A 19,634-nucleotide genomic window follows, 5' to 3' on the forward strand; every position below is an offset into this window, starting at 1 on the left:
CAGCTCCACAATCCCCCTATTTGTGCTGTACTCTATGCAAACCTGTGTTGCCATATCTGAAACACTTGCTTAGATTAATGTGTCTTAAATTTTTGTATGCTATACCTTGTTGTAGTTTTTAAAGTATAAAAAAATCAGAATTCATGTAAGTTACTATAACTATAGTTTGTTTTCAAAACAGGACTTGTGACAGAATATGGCATGTTAGGAAGCTGTCGGTGACAAAGTTTGTCCAGTAACTCTGATGGCAGAAAAACAGCTATAAAAGTGATTTTCATACATTCAACATCACTTGTGAAACTGTCAGAATAATTTTGTTATGTATTTTGTACCACTGAGGTGTTACAGTCTTAATAATAGGCCTACTTTTTGAAATGTTCACCAATATTTTAAACAGATCAGATTCACAGATTCAGTTTCTTTTGGAATATCCCTAAATAAAGAATAGAAAAACACCACTGGGAGAGAAAAAAAAAGAAACTTTAATAGGTCTACTTAAGTTGCTTGCTTGTTTGTTTTTTAAGGTTAAATATCTGTATAAACTGCATATTTTCACTTTTTAACATGGGTGATACTCAGAAAGAGATCAGAGAACAAAACACCCAGAATGTGAACTCAGCAAGCTCTGTGAGAGCTTGTTCTAAGCTGTCTATCTAATGTAATTGGACCATCAAGGTCTTTGCACACTGACAAATAGTGCAGTCAGATCTTAGCTGTGTTTGCCAGCAGTAGGACATTGAAAACGAGCATTTAAGCAAGGCACTAAATTCCCTGTGCTTCTTTGTTATGCGGTATAATTATTTTTATAGACCACTGAACCTATTTATTGATGTTTTATTGTTTAGTATGATGTGCTTTTTGAAACATGACTTATAGTGATACAGCTTAATACCAATATATACTATTTTGTGATTAAAAAACGCAAAGAAAATAAAATTATAAAATGAAACAAAACCAAAACTGTTCCCCAGAGCGCAAGCTTTTATTTTGTTCCACGCCAGACTTTTATTTTGAAAAATACATCATGTTTGCTGTCGAAACTCTTTTGCTTCCTGCTGATGTCAAGCTTCTGATACAAAAGTAGCTGTAACTATAAAGCAAGAGATTCTCGAAACTTCACATTGATTTCAGTAACGCCTCGATGATCGGAATGATTTGTGAGCTGGCTTTCTTTGTCAAATAACATGTAATTTTTCTTAACTGTCTTTACTCACAACATATAGTATACTTTTAGTATGTATAACACGTCCTACCTCGAGTCTGGTTGTTGTGTTTCTATATATTTAAATGGTTGATTTATGCTTATAATCCTTACAAATAAAATGCTAGCCGTTAAATATAAATAAGCAGATATATAAGAAATGATTAACGTTATATTACCTTGTTTGCAGATGGTTTTCAGGACAAGTGTATTAACAACACACGTATGCTTCAATTGAAAGGACATACCCTAAAAGGGAGCAGAACTAATGAGTGGAAGGAGGAGAAGCAAACCCAATCGGGGTGGAGGACGGTTCAATAAACCCAGAGGAGGTGGAGGTAGAGGAGGAGGAGGAGGTGGAAACAGGAAAGCTGCTAGTGGATGTTGGGATGATGGAGATGATTTCAACCTGGATTTGGGTCCCAGTCAGTCATTCAAGCCTCCCTCATTTAGAGGTTCAAGAGGTGTCCGTGGGGCTCGTGGAGGAACCAGCAGAGGAAGATCTCAGGTGCTGGCCAGAAAACATGATGAGGAGGAGAAGAGATCCAGATTTAGACCAGAGCAAGTGCAGCTGCCGCTGCAGAAGATACACATGACCTCAGAGAACAAACTGCAGGTCAAAGAACTTCTGCGGGAACTTCAGAGCCACGAGTATCAGACACCAAATAGGTGAACTTGAGTTTGTTTTTATAGAGGCAACAGTGGCCTTGGTTCTGCAAGTATTTCTTTTTGCCTATTCATTTTCTCCACAGGGATTTTTTTCTCTCTTAAAGGGAAAGTTCACCCAAAAATGAAAATTCTGTCATTAATTACTCACCCTCATGTCATTCCAAACCCGTAAGACCTTCGTTCATCTTTGAAACACAAATTAAGATATTTTTGATAAAATCCGAGAGCTTTCTGATCCTCCATAGACGGCAAGGATCCTTCCACGATCAAGGCTCAGAAACGTAGCAAGGAGATCAGTAAAATAATCCATGTCAGAGAGCTCTCAGAACGCATCAACAATATCTTCATTTGTGTTCTGAAGATGAACGGAGGTCTCACGGGTTTGGAACGACATGAGGGTGAGTGATTAATGACAGAATTTTCATTTTTGGGTGAACTAGTCCTTTAAACCCACTCTTACAGTGTCTGTTCATTGTTGAAGAAAGTATTTTTGTCATGCAGCGGCTCTGACTATGAAGGTGGTGAGGAGGAGGAGGAGGAGGAAGAGGAGTATGATGAGCTAGACCATCGTGAGGAAGGTCAGTTCTGGAAAACCCATGATGATGGAGTAGAGTGTGCCGAGAGTGATGACTGGATCGAGGACTCGGTCGAGGAGAAGCACACAAAGCCAGAGCCGGTGATCTCTCTGTTTGCTCTGGGCACTCTTTGCAGGTACACTTTGGAGACAACAGGCATCATTACTTATATTTCAATCACATGTAGGAAGTCACATGATGAATCTGAGTTTACTGTAAGTGGCCTGTCCATAAAACATGGCCAATATTCATGTTTAGACTGTGCACAGGGTCATACACAAAAGACAAAAAACACCATCATGGTAACACACGAGACTTAAATAATGCGATAAACATTCAATAAATAACATAATATAACACAAAACATCTTAATGTAAATTTGTGAAAAAACAGAAGCAAAAGTTTTTAAATAAAATCTGATCATATATATTGTCACAAAGGGACCTTTATTAGTTTTTACTTAATAACTATAAATTTGACAGTATTTTACAGTCAAATTAAATATTATGCAATGCTAAGCAATTTAAGTTTTTCTTATAAATAATAAATGTAATGATTGGTTGTTAGGTAATAACTGTAAAAATTAAATAACAGCAAATGTAACACAAAACACCCTAATTTATATTACTGAAAACAAAAATGAGAATAAATAAATAAATCATATGTGATGTGTCATGCAGGGACTTCTGGGAATGTCTTTTTACTGTTTTACATTGTAAATTATATGGTAATTCATAGTTTTTGTATGCAATAACCATAAATTTGACAGTATTTTTACCAAAACATTAAATATTATCTGTTTGATTAATAACTGTATTTGTTACGTAACGTAATAATTGCAAAAAATGAAACAAGAGAAAATATAACACAAAACGGCATGGATCTGTAATGTACATTACAGATAGCAAAAGTGATGAGAGATGATTATATTTTATATTTCTTTAAAATACAATCATATGTGATGTTGCGTAGCAACTTTTGTGAGGGTCCTTTTACTGTTTTTCACTGTAAATTATACGATAATTCATAGGCTTTTTTAATAACCATATATTAACCAGTTAACATGTTTTTGTAGCATTTTTACTTTTTTCTGTAAAAATTCAAAAACAAAAAATGTTTACAGTGTATTATAGCATACTGTGCGCAGATAGTTTATGTCTGGATGGTGGATGGTGTACTATTTATCAAGCTAAAATAGTACTGACTCTGTTTGATCACTCATTATAGTGTAGAAGTAACTCAGTATTGTCCATTATGTTGCAGGTATGGCTTTGACCGTGAACGCTGTCGACAAGCTTTGGAGGCTGGAGAAGAAAATGTACGTGGTGAAGTTGGAGCGACATTAGAGCTCCTCCTATCCCAGATGTTCACAGAACGTTTCGGCTCCAGCGCCTTCAGACCCCAAACATCGGACCTCGCTTCTCAGGAGGACTGTGTAGCTCTGCAACAGGAAGAGGCCCTGGCTTTGACTGCAATCTACGGCGATCGCTTCTGTGAGCGCATCAGCAGTCGTGTTTGGACTATCCAGCTTGATTTGCTGTGGCTGGATGAAAGGCGGAACAAAATTTCAGACACTGCGAATTGTAAAAAGCAGTCAGGATCCAATCAGATTTGCACGTTTTACCTGAAGGGGGCAGGTTGTAGGTATGGAAACTGCTGCAAGTTCAAGCACCAAACTCCTGAATCGAGCTCTTCCAGAGAATTTTGTAAGGCAAGTCAACCAGGGTTTAGCAGCACAGAAGCTCCCGTTTATCAGCTGGAGATTCGCTTCCAACCAGGTAGTTTATATCCTTATCAAGCTCCGCTCGTGGCCTTCAGTAGCACTGATGAATCCCTCTCAGGTGCGGGTCGCCTCAGTGTCACAGAGTACCTGTTTGGTCAGGCACTCAGTGCTGCGCAGGAAGGAGAGCCGGTGGTCTACACCCTCATTTCCTGTCTGGAGGAGGACGGACCTGTCAGAGAGCTGCTGTCAGCTGCTCATCACAAATACAGTGCTCCGCCCCCTCTTCTGGCTCCGCCCACCCCCACTCCAGCTAGGAATCGGAGCAGTAGGAACACTGTAGAAAATAACATTACGACCAATACAGCAACTAGAAATCAATTATCCAACACCACCGAGAGCACAAACCACAGAGTGAGACAGAAGGAAGGTGAGGGATTGGATGACTTAAGACTTCATCATTATTATTATTAAAACTATATTTGGATGAATATTTCAATACTACTTCTGTTTAATCAGATGCTTCATACCTAAGAGAGGATATTGATGATGAACCAGAAGATGGTTATGATGATGATGAAGAAGAAGAATGTATCCCAGTGGAAAACGAGAGCTATGTTAACTTGAGGAAGAGGATGGTGAAGATCGAGATCAAAACTGAGCAAATACTGCAAGAGAACAAGAAGCTCTGCAGAGAGTTCAAGAGGAAACAGGTAACACACCTGTTGCAGGCCTGCCTTGCCCCTATTGGCTTGGATGTGTGTGTGATTGTGATGTGTATCCACATATCATTTCAAACCTGTGTAGCGCACTGCAGTGATGATGTATTTTTGTAGGCCAGCCTGTAAGTGAGCATAACCCTGCTTCTCAACAAAAAGCCAATTGGATTTTCATACTGGCTTTTGGAATATTGCAGAAAATAAGCTCTGTGACCAACAAAATTTTATATGATTCATACACATTTTGTCCATCAAGACAATTTTCAGAAATTAACACACCTTTGGAGCCAAAATACAATTGGCAGAAAGTTAGGTTATAAATGGACTACACCAAGGTCACATGACTGAAACGTCACCATTAATCTCTTTCTTAATCATTATTTAAAATATACAATTTAGAAAGTTTGAGTTAAAATAGTTTGCAAGAGCGTGATTAGTGAGAAGATGAGTTTACCTGTTCGATGTGATGACGTTTACTGTCCCCGACAACCTCTGAAGTCCCATTAGCTTTTTTAAGACATGTAAAAGCTTAAGCTTGTGTGGGGTATTGCTGTTGCAAACGTGAAAAAACATCTTGAGTTTGTGTAACCACAGACCCTATTTCAAGCATTTAAACAATAACCCATTCAAAAAACCCTTTAGGACAATAGAGAGCTAAAATGCTACCTTGTTTCCAGGTTTTAGGACTCATTCCTTTCTTTCACAAAACAACTGAGTTTTTGAAGATGTGAAAATGACTGAAACGCATCATAAAAGCTTCTCAAAATATACTTTATGACCAAAGCACTATATTCCAAGACTTCTGAAGTCATTCGATAGCTTTATTTATTATAGACTGAAGTGTAAGTTTTATTCCCTGGAAATCTTGTCCTCTGCTGTTGCTTTTAAATCAGATATACCACCTATTAACGCATTGCTTCAGGGTTGATGTTAATGATTTCAAACTTCATATTAGTTCCTCCATGTCTTGTGACCAAACCTCATTTTAGAGCACTTTTGAATCAGTTTGGAGCTTGACAGCACCCTGTTTCCATTTATTTTTATTATATGGAAGAGAACAGTTGGGATATTGTTCAAATTTTTACCTTTTGTGTTACACAGAAGAAAGTGATAAAACATAGAAATATAATTTTTTTCATAGAGTTTGATTTGTGTGTTCTCTCTGTCAGTCGTCGAGGCGCTATACATCGATGCAGGATCAGAGGCAGAAGCTGCCTGCATGGCAGCAGAGAGAGGCCATATTGGAGTGTTTGGATAAGAACCAGGTTCTCGTCATCAGCGGGATGACTGGGTAAGACTTTGACCTGCAGCATTTCTATTCTATTAACTAGTTTTTTATTTGGTTAAATTTGATGATGTTGACATCTCTTCATGTCTGAATTAATGTAATTTCAGGTGCGGGAAAACCACTCAGATTCCTCAGTTTATCCTGGATCATTTTCTCCAGACTGGAGGGCCGAATAGAGTGGCCAACATTATTTGCACTCAGCCACGGCGCATCTCTGCCATCACTGTGGCGACCCGAGTGGCCCAGGAACGAGCAGAAGCCTTGGGTCACTCTACAGGCTATCAGATCCGTCTAGAGACCGTCAGGGTAACACAGTTTATAAACACCAACCACATTTAATCTGGGTGCTACTTAAGGCTGAGCAAAACGATTTTCGCCATAATTTGATTATCATTTGTTGAATTACTGCTACCGTAATCAATAGAAAATTATTTAACTAAAAGTAACTGTTTTTATTTTCACATTAAATGTTATTAAATAAATTGACATCAATAACCGTTTAGTCCAAATCATGGTGTCATATATATTGAATAAACTTTATTTTTTTTTTTAGCCATTTCAAGATATGGTTTCAAGATATTCAAAATACATGATATAGTATATTGAATATTGTCAAAGGCTGAGATCTCTCTCTCTATATATAATTTATTTGAAAGAAGTCTTATTCGCACCAAGGCCGAATTTATACATAATAACTGCTTACTATTTTAATATATTTTAAAATGTCATTTATTCCTGTGATGCAAAGCTGAATTTTCAGCATTATTACCTGTCCTCAGTGTCTTCTACCTGTTATCAAAGTTGAAACAATTTAATGCATCCTTGCTAAAACAAAACAAAAAATATTAATGTCTGTATATACTTCGTTGTATCCAGTCCTCCAGCACCAGGCTGATGTTCTGCACCACCGGCGTCCTTTTGCGGAGGTTAGAGGGTGACTCTGAGCTCAGTGGTGTCACTCATGTGATTGTGGATGAGGTCCATGAACGGACAGAAGAGAGGTTTGTGGAAAGCACACGTGCACATTACATCTCAGTCACACACATGAGTCTGACAGTAACATGATTCCTGTCTCACAGTGACTTCCTGTTGCTGGTTCTGAAGGATCTGATTGTAAAAAGAATGGATCTGAAAATAATTATGATGAGCGCAACACTGAATGCCGAGCTCTTCTCACAGTACTTCAACAACTGCCCCAGCATCCATATACCAGGTACTATATACCATATAACAGGATCTCCCTTAGTGCACCTTTAAAGATGTAAACTTTATCATTTAATCCATCACACATATCTCTTTCACACTTTTCGAAATGGACTTTGCTATCTGAAGGACGTACATTCCCAGTGGAGCAGTTCTTCCTTGAAGACGCCATCGCTAAGACCAAGTATTCACATAAAATACATATAGCTTCATCTATGATTGTTATATATTCGTCTCACAAAAATAAATTTGGTTTGTTCTTTTGTTGTGAAGGTATGTAATTGAAGATGGTAGTCCATATCGGCGCTCCGCAAAGCAAAATCGTCCCTCCGGTCAGGGTGGCATGGCTGGGAAGGGACGGGCTCCTGTTGAGGATTTTGATGATGGTAGTTGGTCCTTTACGTCTCTCATGAAAAAGGATTCGGTCAAAGACTCCATCCCTGATCAGCAGCTCAGTCAACAGGATTTTACCGTCCGATATTCCAGTAAAAACATTTGAATTCTGTAATTTTAGCATGTTTTATTGATTTATTACTAGATTTTTCTTCATTTCCTGTGCTTTTTTTTGGGGGGGGGTCTTGCTTATTCTTTTTCTGTTTTTTTGAAAATCTGTCTATGCTCATTTCTGTCTTTAGTGATTGTAAGTTCAACCTGCTTATTGAATAATCTCTGTGTAATATGACAAAACACCCTGAACTGTGTATATCTTTGTGCATCTTTTGTTAAGATTACTCAAAGTCTGTAGTGAAAACACTGGCTGCTATGGATCTTGATAAAATCAACATGGACCTGGTGGAGAGTCTGTTGGAGTGGATTGTTGATAGAGAGCACAGTTACCCACCAGGTAAAAGCTCCATAAACTCCTGCACTTAAGACGCCTGTTCAAATAATTACAGCCTTCTGATCTGAACTCTGATTGACTGTTTTATTTTTTTATAATTTTTTTTTTTTTTTTGGTGTATGCACAGGTGCTGTTTTGGTATTCCTACCAGGACTTGCTGAAATAAAACAATTATATGAGCAGCTGCAGTCTAACCGGATGTTCAATAATAGAAGAACAAACAGGTACATTGTTGTAATCGTGCCAGTTTTTCAGTCAGTGCTGTTCATGTAAATTGGCAGTTTCTTAAAAAGTAGTCTTTATAAGTAATTTTTTTCCATCCAAATATCAAAAGAAAATAATCTTTTGTACCATGTCATTATTTTTTATTTTAATGAAGCACTCATGTGCCACTTGCCACCCCATTAGCGTGGTGCATATATATATATATATATATATATATATATATGTATACACACATATACTTTTTTTTTCAAAAATGCATTAAATTGATCTAATAAATGCCATCTGGGTGAAAATAGACTTCTTAGAGAAATTTTAAAAAGTCTTACTGACCCCAAAATGGTATGTTTGTTAATATATAAAAATCATTATTAATGAAACAATTATTATGGGCTGAAATGTAACTGGACATGATTTGGTTTGTCGGATTCACCTGTAAAAAGTGGATGATGATATATATTTATGATTGTGTGTAAAATTGTTTAGGTGTGTAGTGTATCCTCTACACTCGTCCCTGTCCAATGAGGACCAGCAGGCGGTCTTTACCCGCCCACCTGAGGGTGTGACCAAAATCATCATATCCACCAACATTGCTGAAACTTCTGTTACCATTGACGATGTGGTGTATGTCATAGACTCTGGCCGGATGAAGGAAAAGAGGTTTGAGACGCTGTCCTTTTTCTTGGTTAACATTGAATATTCTTTGTGGTTTTGGATGCATTATCATATGTTTGTGCATGTATTAGGTACGATGCTAGTCGCAGTATGGAGAGTCTAGAGGATGTGTGGGTGTCTCGTGCCAATGCTCTTCAGAGAAAAGGCCGTGCCGGTCGTGTGGCGTCAGGCGTCTGCTTCCATCTGTTCACAAGCCATCGCTTCACACACCACCTGAGCCAACAGCAGCTGCCTGAGATTCAGAGAGTTCCCCTGGAGCAGCTCTGTCTTAGGTAACCACCTTAAAACAACCTTGAAAAAAACTTTAAATAAAGGAGTAGTTCACCCCAAAATTAAAATTTGCGGTAAATGTACTGAAATGCACCCTCAGGCTAGGATCTCAATGAGTTTGTTTCTTTATCAGAACAGATTTTTAGAAATTTAGCATTACATTACTTGGTCGCCAATGGATCCTCTGCAGTGAATGGGTGCCGTCAGAATATGAGTTCAAACAGCTGCTAAAAACATCACAATAATCCACAAGTAATCCACACCAAGAACTGTGTTTGTAAGAAACAAATCCATTATCAAGGCTATTTAACTTAAAACTGTCACCTCTGGCCAAAATCCGTAATCCATAATAATACTTCCTCTAGTGACAAAGTTCATCAAATGTTGTCCTCTCATATCAAAATCCACCAAAATATTTGTTTAGAACAGATTTGGATTGTTTTTGCTTGTAAAACAGTGCTTGATCTGTGTATATTTCACTCCTGATTTAGACTAGACAGCAGTTTCACTGGAGAAAGCAATATTGTGGATAGTGGGTAATTTAGCCGAAGCAAAGTTTGAATGTTAAAAACATCTTGATGGATTTGTTTCTTACAAACATGCAGCTTTTTACTTCACAAGACATTAACTGATGAACTGGTGTCGTGTGGATTACTTTTGCATTATTGTGATGTTTTTATCAGCTGTTTGGACTCTCATTCTGACGGCACCCATTCACTTCACTGGTGAGCAAGTGATGTAATGCTAAATTTCTCCAAATCTGTTCCCATGAAGAAACTCATCTACATCTTGAAAGGCCTTTCAGCAAATATGCATTTTTGGGTAATCTATTCCTTCAACACAAGCAAACTTCATGTGATTTCTTTAGAACATAATAGTTTACATTTGAACCCATTTCTGTTCTTCTCTCCCAGGGTTAAGGTGTTGGAGGTGTTTGCGGAGCGTCCTCTGGAGTCAGTTTTCTCTCAGCTTATTGAGCCGCCCACAGAGGGCAGTTTGGAGGCCGCTAAACAGCGCCTGTGTGCCCTGGGCGCCCTGACGGATAAGGAGTCTCTGACACCACTGGGCTGGCATTTGGCCTGTCTGCCTGTGGACGTCCGGATCGGTAAACTCATGCTGCTGGGAGCAATCTTCCGCTGCCTGGACCCTGCCCTCACCATCGCCGCCAGCCTGGCCTTCAAGAGTCCATTCGTAAGTCACCAGACACATGTGGAAGATATTACTCCAGTGCAGTACTATGTTACCTGAAATCCTGCCATACTTGCAGGTGTCTCCCTGGGATAAACGAGAGGAAGCTAATGAGAAGAAGTTGGGGTTCTCTCTGGCAAAAAGTGACCATCTGGCCTTGCTGCAGGCGTACAAGGTCAGTACAGGCTCTTATCAAATTAATGACTACAATTCATACTGGCATACACATCCTTCACACTTGCTGCTGCTTTTTTTTTTTTCTTAAAATTTGTTGAATAATTGTATTATGCTTTCAGATTTTGTGTATTTTACAAGAAAATTTTTACAGGAATATTTTTTATTTCCATCAACAGGCGTCTGCATGTCATTCGGTTCTTAATCTTGCAATTGGTTTTATTAGCCTGATATTAGAAGCTGATAACATCGAACTCATTTTTTCCAATTTTAAAATATATAAAAAAAATAATCACGGTTTCCACAAAAATATTAAGCCACACAACTGTTTGCAACTTTAATAATAAATGTTTCTTGAGCAGCAAATCAGCATATTAGAATGACATGACATTATTTTAAATTGTAATATTTCACAATATTGCTGTTTTTACTGTATTTTTGATCAAATAAGCCCAATGGTGAGCCTAAGAGGCTTCTTTCAAAAACTGACCCAAACTTCTGAACTTCTAAATAGATTTGTAATATTTAATATGGCTCTTCCAGTATGAGTTTTTTCTTTTTTTTATTGTTTTTTTTTTTAAATATTGATTGAAAAAAAAAAGCAATTTAATAATAGTAAATAAGATAAATTGCTCAATTGAAATGAACAGTTATTTAGCATATTTATTCAATATGTGAACATACTGAAAAAAAATTCCATCCACAATGCAATAAGGAAAAAAAATTATTTTGTTAATTAGACCACCATGATCAGTCATAAAAGTTGTTTTCCCAATATATTGATTTACTTCTGATCATATCAGACAAAATTTCTTTATTACGCATTTCTGATAATAACTCCTTAAGATCTGAACCTTGTTCATTATTGGGTGCATGTTCATTCATAATTCACTCAGTGCATGAAATGTGCTGTTTTGATATAATTATTAAGACTTGCACTGATTTGTGTTCTGCTTAGGGTTGGTGTAACGCAGCACAGAGTGCCTCTAAGGCTGGTTACCAGTACTGCAGAGAGAACTTCCTCTCGATTCGGGGCTTACAGGTGAGACTGGACTCTGATTGGCTGAGTGTAGATATCAGTCATTTAGGCATACCATATTCTGGTATAACTGTTCTGTGTTGTGTGTGTTCTCTCAGGAGATAGCATGTATGAAAAGGCAGTTTGCAGAGCTTCTGTCTGACATTGGCTTTGTGAAGGATGGACTGAAGGCCAGGGTCATTGAAAAAATGAGCTCAAAAGGAGGTGATGGGGTGCTGGAGGCTACAGGCTATGAGGTAACATTAAGAAATTCAAGTTTATGTACTTGAGATCATAGAAATTTGAAAAGATCCTCTTGATATTGCCTGATTTAAAGGGATAGTTCGCTCAAAAATGAAAATTGTCAAATTATGTCGCTCCAAACCTGTATGAGTTTCTGCCAAATGCAAAAAAAAAAAAATATTTTGAAGAATGTTGATGACCAAACAGCTGATGGTAGCCATTGATTTCCATAGTATGGAAAAAATACTATGGAAGTCGATGGCTACCATCAACTGTTTGGTAAACGATGACATAATTTTAATTTTTGAGTGTTTTCATACATTTCTGACAGTGTTGACAACACAGCTTTGAAATATTCTGAAAGATTTTTAGTTGTAAAATTGAAATTAAAATATAAAAATGTATTTAAATATTTCCAAATATTTATACAGTTTTTGTTTTACTTAAATGAAATATTTTATTTATTAACAGTCTAAGATGTAGTGAGTGTTAATGTAATATCAATGCAATATAATTGTTAAAATAAAGAGAACATTAGATGTAATGGGGCATTTGATCACATATTCTAGAGATCATTCTTTGATTAATATATGCTGTCTTCAAAACTATTTGTAAGATGTTTTACCCCTTGTCTTCTGGACAGTGAGTGTTTTTTGACACTAGTAATATATTGTTCAGTGGTAGGTTTAAGTATGTGTTGTTTTAGACTCTTGGGTAAAATCAATACAAGATATATTAAACACTTTAGGTAAAAACAATGATGAAAATCATTAGAATCGGCTCACAACCTGTGACCTGATCTTTTGTTTTTCTGTCCCTCACAGGCCAACCTGAACGCTGATAACACAAAGCTGATGTCAGCCATGTTGTGTGCGGCTCTCTACCCTAATGTTGTCCAAGTCAGTGCACAGATTTCTCTGAACTGGTGTGTGAGATGTTTAATGTGAATGTGTGTAAATCATGCCATGTTTTATTTAGGTGAGATCTCCTCAGGGGAAGTATAAGCTCACTAGTAAAGGAGCTGTGATGATGCAGCCTAAAGCAGAGGAGCTGCGCTTCATGACCAAGAGTGACGGAGCCGTCCACATACACCCCTCATCTGTCAACTTCTCTGTAACTATCTCACTTAAACTACATTCACTCTGGCTTGGCATCTAAAAATTACGTATTTATTACTGAAAAAGAGTTTATATATACAGTGCCCTCCATAAGTATTGGAACAGTAAAGACAAAATTGCTCTGTTGGCTGAGGAGTCAAGATGTTTACAAATAAGATTAAAAGATGAATATACTATAAATATCCAAAGCAGGGAATGTGTCGTATCAGTTATATCCATTACTTCTGTATTCTGAATCTTGCGTTCGATCATGACACACAAACCAGGAAGAAGACGAGGGAGCTGACTTTGAGAGAAAAGCAAGCAATTTGGAAGCTAAAAGAAAAGAGGAAGTCAGTTAGAGCTCTAGCAAAAACAAAGGGCATGGAGAAATCAAGAGTTTGGAAACCACCAGCAACCAACAACGACCTGTTCGGCTGAGAAAACAACAGTAGTTGATGACAGACAAATCATAAAAGCTGTGAAAATTAACCCTAAAAGACGTGTCTTTAAAATCACCAACAACTTCCAGATAGCTGGGGCGATGCTCTGACAATCTACTGTCCTCAGGAGACTTTGACACAGAATTACAGATGCTATAGCAAGATGCAAACCTCTGACCAGCACCAAATATAGAAAGGCAAGATTAGAGTTTGCATAAAAGCACAAAGGTAAGCCAGAAGAGTTTGGGAACTGTATTTATGGACCGATGAGACAAAGATGAACCTTTATCTAAGTGATGGGAAAGCAAAAGTGTGGAGAAAAAAAGGGATCGGCAAATGATCCCAAGCATACAGCCTCATCTGTAAAGCATGGTGGAGGTGGTGTCATGGCATGGGCATGCATGGCTGCCTCTGGAACAGGCCCTCTCAACTTTAATGATGACTTAATGTATGATGACAGTAGCAGAATGAATTTGGAAGGGTACAAAACCATCTTGCCTACCAATATTCAAGAAAATGCCACCAGATTCATTGGGAAGTGCTTCATATTGCATCAGGACAATGACCCAAAACACCCTGCCAGTTCAGTCAAGGAATTTATAAGGGAAAGAAATGGAAAGTCTTAGACTGCCCAAGTCAGTCTACAGATTTAAATCTGATTGAACATGAATTTCAGCAGCTGGAGAGGAGAGTAAAGGCAGAAACTCCCCAAAACAAGCAACAATTGGAATTGGCTGCATTAAAGGCTGGGAAAGCATTTCAAAGGATGAGACCAAGAGTCTGGTGATGTCTATGGGTCACAGACTCACTGCTGTGATTGTGTGCAAGGGATCTGCAAATAAATAATAGCTTTTAATCTTTTATATCTGCCTTATGTTCAACTGTCCCAATACTTATGCTCACATCAATGAGTGGGATGAACTCTAAAAGTGCTGTTCTTTTTATTTGGTAAAACATGTATGTGTTGAAACGGCTAATAATAAAATGTGACATTCTGTAGTTTTGTCTCATATTCATCTTTTAATCATATTTGTAAATGTCTTGACTCCACAGCCAACAGAGCAATTTTGTCTTCACTGTTCCAATACTTATGGAGGGGACTATATATAACTTTCACTCTGTGTAGGTGCGGCACTATGACAGCCCATACTTGGTGTACCATGAGAAAGTGAAGACCAGTCGAGTGTTTATCCGTGACTGTAGCATGGTGTGCGTGTATCCCATGGTGCTGTTCGGTGGCGGGCAAGTGAGCGTGGAGCTACAGCGTGGAGAGTTCATCATCTCTCTGGACGACGGCTGGATCAAATTTGCTGCTGCGTCTCATGAGGTAAAAGAGACTTGCACTAGAATATTATATCATGCTATGGCAGTGTTTGATTTCAGACTGTGTTTGTGTAGGTGGCTGAGCTGGTGAAAGAGCTGCGGTGGGAGCTGGATCAGCTCTTAGAGGAGAAGATCAGAAATCCCAGCATGGATCTGATCAGCTGTCCTCGAGGATCTCGAATCATACACACCATAGTGTCGCTCATCTCCACACAGTAGCATCTAGTACTCAATGTTCTTCTCACACCACTCGTATACTATTCACAATTAAACAACAGCGGGATGTTCACCTGAAAACAGCCTTATGACATGTTGGTAGATGATTTTGTTGAGCTTTATGGAGGCACTTGAAATGTTTTCTTTTACAGAGTAAATGCAAAAAATATCCTTTGGCACTGTGTGATTTCACACAAACATTTCCTAAATCCCAGAGTCCATATTGGACTGCTTTAATGCAATGTTATAGAAACAAGACAGCATGTGCATGAATCTTGAATGTATGGCATGATGTATTTGTGAGTATGAACCGAGTCAAATTATAGAAGAGACTGTTACTGTGTTTTGAATTATTAACTTCTATTATAATTTGGGACTACTATGAAAAGTCATATTTTTGCCAAAAGATGCATTATCAAGTGTATTTAAAAATAAATAAACTGGGTTAAAAATAATGGATTTTCTTTTTAAACATTTTTCCCAATTATGTTTTGGGCACATGAGTTACAAAATAATCGTGATTTTGTTTATATAAATTCTTTACAAATTTAAAAGTGTTACAGCTGTCTCAATACATGACTGCATTTTTTGAGTAACTTATGGTATTCACCTCAAAAAAAGATTTGTAAACAAATAATCTTTGTTTCTATTAGATGACATTAAAGTGTATAATTACAAGCAAATTTTAACTTTAAGTAGTAATTGTGTTAGTGTAGGACACACTCCAACTGTGTGCTGTTGTAAAAGTAAACTTCACATGCTGATGTAGTTTCAGAGCACTGAGAATGTGAAGCGTGTTGTGTGTGTGTACGTCTCTCCTGGCGTCAGCAGAGCATCAGGAAAATTAAGCTGAGAAGAGACAGATCTCTCATTAATTCAGAAACATTAGCTTTTTTTATAAAGCAAAAACATCACATATATATATATATATATATATATATATATACATAAACAAGTACACACATATAGTCTGTATATGTTATATAAACAGTACAATGTATACTATAGTTCAAAAGTTTGGGGTTTGAACGGTTTTTTAATTTACATCTTTTATGCACACCAAGGCTCTATTTGTATTTGAGTGATAAAACATTAACATTTTGAAATGATTACGATTTTAAATACCCGTTTTCTATCTGAATACATTTTAAAATGTATTTTTTCCTGTGATGTGATGCAAAGAATTTTCAGCATCATAAATCCAGTCTTCAGTGTCACATGATCCTTCAGAAATCATTCTAATAAGCTGATTTGCTGCTCAGGACATTTCTTATCAATGTAGAAAATAGTGCTGCTTAATATTTCCATGGGAATCTAAACGATTTTCTGATTAATAGAAAATTCAAAAGAGCATTTTGGAGCATTATGACTGTCTGTACTGTCAATTTTGATCACTTTAATGTATCCCAACAGAATAGCAGTATTAAAAATAATATCTTACTGACCTCAAACTTTTGAATAATGTGCATTTTACAATTGGTTTTGTCTGAATTAAAATGTACTTTTAATTCATTTACCTGGTTAACAGCATCTGGCCAGTTTTGGGTCTCTAAACAGAAGGCACTGTGTTTGGAGTAAGCAGCTCCACCCTTTCCTTTCAATGTCCCATCCAGGAAGTTGGACGTGTAGAACTGAACCCCAGGCTGTGTAGTGCTCACCTCCAGAACACGACCCGTCCCAGGATGCACCACTCTACCCAGACCAACATGTGCAGTAATATTAAGGCACATATAGAGTAATCAGGTGGGCTCAATAACCCAATTAAAATAACAGATTACCGTGCGCATTTTCTCTCCAGTGGTGGATCACCAGGTGAACGCAGACAGAAGTTGTGATCAAAGCCTGGACCAGGCAGCTCTTTCAGCCTAGAACCCACGAGGACAGGCTTTCTCAGGTCAAATAGGGTCTTCTCCACAGGTTTCACTTCCCCTGTACATAGTAAAGAAACCACACAAAACCATGCATGACAGTTTCTGGTTATAGACGTTTAAAAGATCAACACAAACAGGGCTTAGACTAAGCCAGTATTAGGCCACATTTTTATAAACATGCCATAGAAAAAAAAAAACATTACTGGTGTGCAGCTTGAGATAAAATTTAAGATTCAGTTGAAACAGCTCAGACTTACATTTTAGTCTGGGACTAGGCTTAAGCCTTGTCTGTGAAACCGGGGGCTAATTCTCTAAAATAATGTGATAAAAATACCTGTGGGGATCATCGTATCATCCACAGGCAGGTACGACTCTGCTGAGATTGTCACCTCATGGTCGTAAATGTCTGGTGTCCCCTGCATAAAGCGGGATATGAAAAAGCATTAATTGAGAGTAGGAATACATCTGTTGTGTCCACAAAAGACAGTTCACACAGATTTTAACCATGCAGTGTAAGACGAGCTTTATAAACTGTGTGCATGTAGTCGTACCTGTCCAGCCAGGTTGAAGTATGAATGGTTGGTGAGGTTGATGGGTGTAGTACGGTCCGTCTGTGCGTGGTACAGCACACTCAGTGTGTTCTTCTTCAGCCTGTAGGTGACAGAAGCGTTCAGGGTCCCAGGATAACCCTCATCACCATCTGGACTGCTGTGACTCAGCTTCACTCCGTTATCCACCGCCTCTGTGGTCCACACGGCCTACAACACACAAACATCCTTAAAGGAATGCTGACTCGCATGACACATAATGAAGCTTGTTTTGTTGAAAAGGGATAGACTTGGTTTTCATTTCAAATTCATAAATGTGTTCATTTACCTTGTCAAAGCCCTTCAGTCCTCCATGCAAAGCATTGGGTCCATTGTTTATAGCCAGTTTATACTCCTTCTCATCTACCACAAACCGGCCCTTGGCAATGCGGTTTGCAACCCGGCCTACCACAGCTCCAAAGTATCGAGGGTTTGAGAGATAACCTAGAGTGAAATAAAGGGAATTAATGCATGTTTTTCCATATCTCTATAGAGATCATATAACCATGCCTGCTTGGCTGATTACAGCAGTGGACCGCAACAATATTCAAAGGCCCGACTCTCCTAGTTTCTGTAAATTAAATGTCAAGATTTCAAAAGTTTAAAGTGCTGAATATTCTTTAGGGTTCCCACTCTTTTTAACCAGAGAATTTGCATGACTTGTCCAGTTGTTCATTATTTACTGGATAAGGAATTTTACTAATATTTTTACTCAATTTCTACCTGTTTTGTAAGATTGTATTAATTTATATTATTAAAGTTTGTGAATCAAGTAACTGTTCTATAATTGTTCAGTTCCCTTAAATTGTATGCATTTCGGCATCTTTCTTTATTGCGACATCAGCTCTCCCACTTTCTAAATATTGGTATTAGTCTTTTAAAAACACAAATTGGTCAACAATTAGCCTAGTTAGGACTTCTTTTCCAGCAGCATTTCTATTGTAGTCACTACAGCAATTAAGTGCTGTTTAATATATGATGTATAACATTTATAATCAGATTCTGATGACTATATTGCATTACATAGGCCTATTGGTGAGTGACTTGAATGAAAGAATATAAACACGCTTTTCATTAAGTTTGTTAATTTTTTTAAATATTGATTACACATTTTTATTGAAACATTTTATTTCTTAGTTGCTTTTTTATAGGGAGACTTCTATGAAATCCTTGAAAATAATTCATTAAATAAATAAAGATGTCTCCCAAATCCCTTTAAATGAAACGAGTAAATCAATTATTGACATTCAGGAAGAGATAATGAAGTTGAAATCTGCAGCTTAGACTACATACTGAAATGTTTTACCAACTGGATGCTTAAAAAAATACAATTAATCAATTTTTTTTTTAAATCTGAAATGCAAAAACCTTCATTTGTTCTTGTAATCTAGTTGCCGTTTAAGAAAAGCAGCTGAGATATTAAAGAATCATTATTGATGATCGTAATTCTTCTGTACTGAGTGGCCACATCTGGCAAAAACAGGTCAAGAAATCATTCCAGGTGTCTCTAATCAACACATCAGTCGCAAACACCTGCCATTCACAATAATTAAACTCTTTCCAACTCTGATTTTACAAGGACTGACCTTCTACATGATCGTATCCTAACACTATATCCGCAGTTTGGCCGCAGTGATCAGGTGTCCTGATGGACTGGATCACGCAGCCCAGAGAGAGGATGTCCACACTCACAGCGCCGGAGCGCAGCCTCCATCTCTCCGCCGGACCCCGCTCCTCTTTACACACCTCAGTCATTCCCAAAACAAGCCGTGCGCTCAGACAGCGTCCACAGGTCCACCATTGAAACCACAGTTACGACACGGCAGCACTTTGAGTTAATAAACTACAAAGTTCCGCCCTTCTGTGGTATTTTGAGAGTTTGTTGGTGTTATATTGCCACCATCTGGATTGGTGCAGTACTGCGCATTTATATATAAATGAAATGTTTGGCTGCTCTAATATAGGCTATTGATCTGGAATACTAATTATAATAACTACAATACAATAATAAATTTTGATTAATGATCACTAACTATTGCAATACAATTACTATTTTATTAATTTAATGTCATTTGCTGACAGCTTTGTTAG

The 19,634-nt window shown here is 37.7% G+C and overlaps 2 protein-coding genes across 2 annotated transcripts; one reads left to right on the forward strand and one right to left on the reverse strand.

Annotated features, from left to right (window-relative positions):
* Positions 1-1,054: 1,054 nt before the first annotated feature.
* LOC306884377 (putative ATP-dependent RNA helicase DHX57) lies at positions 1,055-15,532 on the forward strand. Its single transcript, XM_079440176.1, has 23 exons — positions 1,055-1,186; positions 1,392-1,870; positions 2,372-2,581; positions 3,709-4,595; positions 4,685-4,878; positions 6,054-6,175; positions 6,280-6,478; positions 7,049-7,173; positions 7,252-7,385; positions 7,505-7,559; positions 7,649-7,860; positions 8,103-8,219; positions 8,344-8,440; positions 8,925-9,098; positions 9,185-9,385; positions 10,298-10,574; positions 10,651-10,746; positions 11,704-11,787; positions 11,883-12,020; positions 12,831-12,905; positions 12,985-13,119; positions 14,673-14,873; positions 14,945-15,532. The coding sequence occupies exons 2-23, from the start codon at positions 1,470-1,472 to the stop codon at positions 15,086-15,088; spliced, it is 4,278 nt and encodes a 1,425-aa protein (XP_079296302.1). The 5' UTR covers positions 1,055-1,186; positions 1,392-1,469; the 3' UTR covers positions 15,089-15,532.
* On the reverse strand, positions 15,150-19,408 carry galm (galactose mutarotase). The gene is made up of 7 exons (XM_079440177.1): positions 19,130-19,408; positions 17,833-17,987; positions 17,508-17,714; positions 17,291-17,372; positions 16,864-17,014; positions 16,603-16,777; positions 15,150-15,934 (listed from the first exon to the last, which is right to left on the reverse strand). The coding sequence occupies exons 1-7, from the start codon at positions 19,296-19,298 to the stop codon at positions 15,857-15,859; spliced, it is 1,017 nt and encodes a 338-aa protein (XP_079296303.1). The 5' UTR covers positions 19,299-19,408; the 3' UTR covers positions 15,150-15,856.
* Between the last annotated feature and the right edge of the window lie 226 nt (positions 19,409-19,634).

Source organism: Barbus barbus (genome assembly GCF_936440315.1).
Source record: "Barbus barbus genome assembly, chromosome: 18".
Taxonomy (NCBI): Eukaryota; Metazoa; Chordata; class Actinopteri; order Cypriniformes; family Cyprinidae; genus Barbus; species Barbus barbus.

Bases quoted from the DNA above. Each gene is read 5' to 3' on its own strand.
- galm (XM_079440177.1), bottom strand. From the start codon at position 19,298: ATGACTGAGGTGTGTAAAGAGGAGCGGGGTCCGGCGGAGAGATGGAGG. The intron at 17,015-17,290 runs GTATTTTTATCA...TACTATGTACAG, and splicing joins TGATACGATGATCCCCACAG to GGGAAGTGAAACCTGTGGAG. The intron at 15,935-16,602 runs GTAAATGAATTA...GTCTCTTCTCAG, and splicing joins GGCCAGATGCTGTTAACCAG to CTTAATTTTCCTGATGCTCT.
- LOC306884377 (XM_079440176.1), top strand. From the start codon at position 1,470: ATGAGTGGAAGGAGGAGAAGCAAACCCAATCGGGGTGGAGGACGGTTC. The intron at 7,174-7,251 runs GTTTGTGGAAAG...CCTGTCTCACAG, and splicing joins CATGAACGGACAGAAGAGAG to TGACTTCCTGTTGCTGGTTC. The intron at 9,099-9,184 runs GTTTGAGACGCT...TGCATGTATTAG, and splicing joins GGCCGGATGAAGGAAAAGAG to GTACGATGCTAGTCGCAGTA.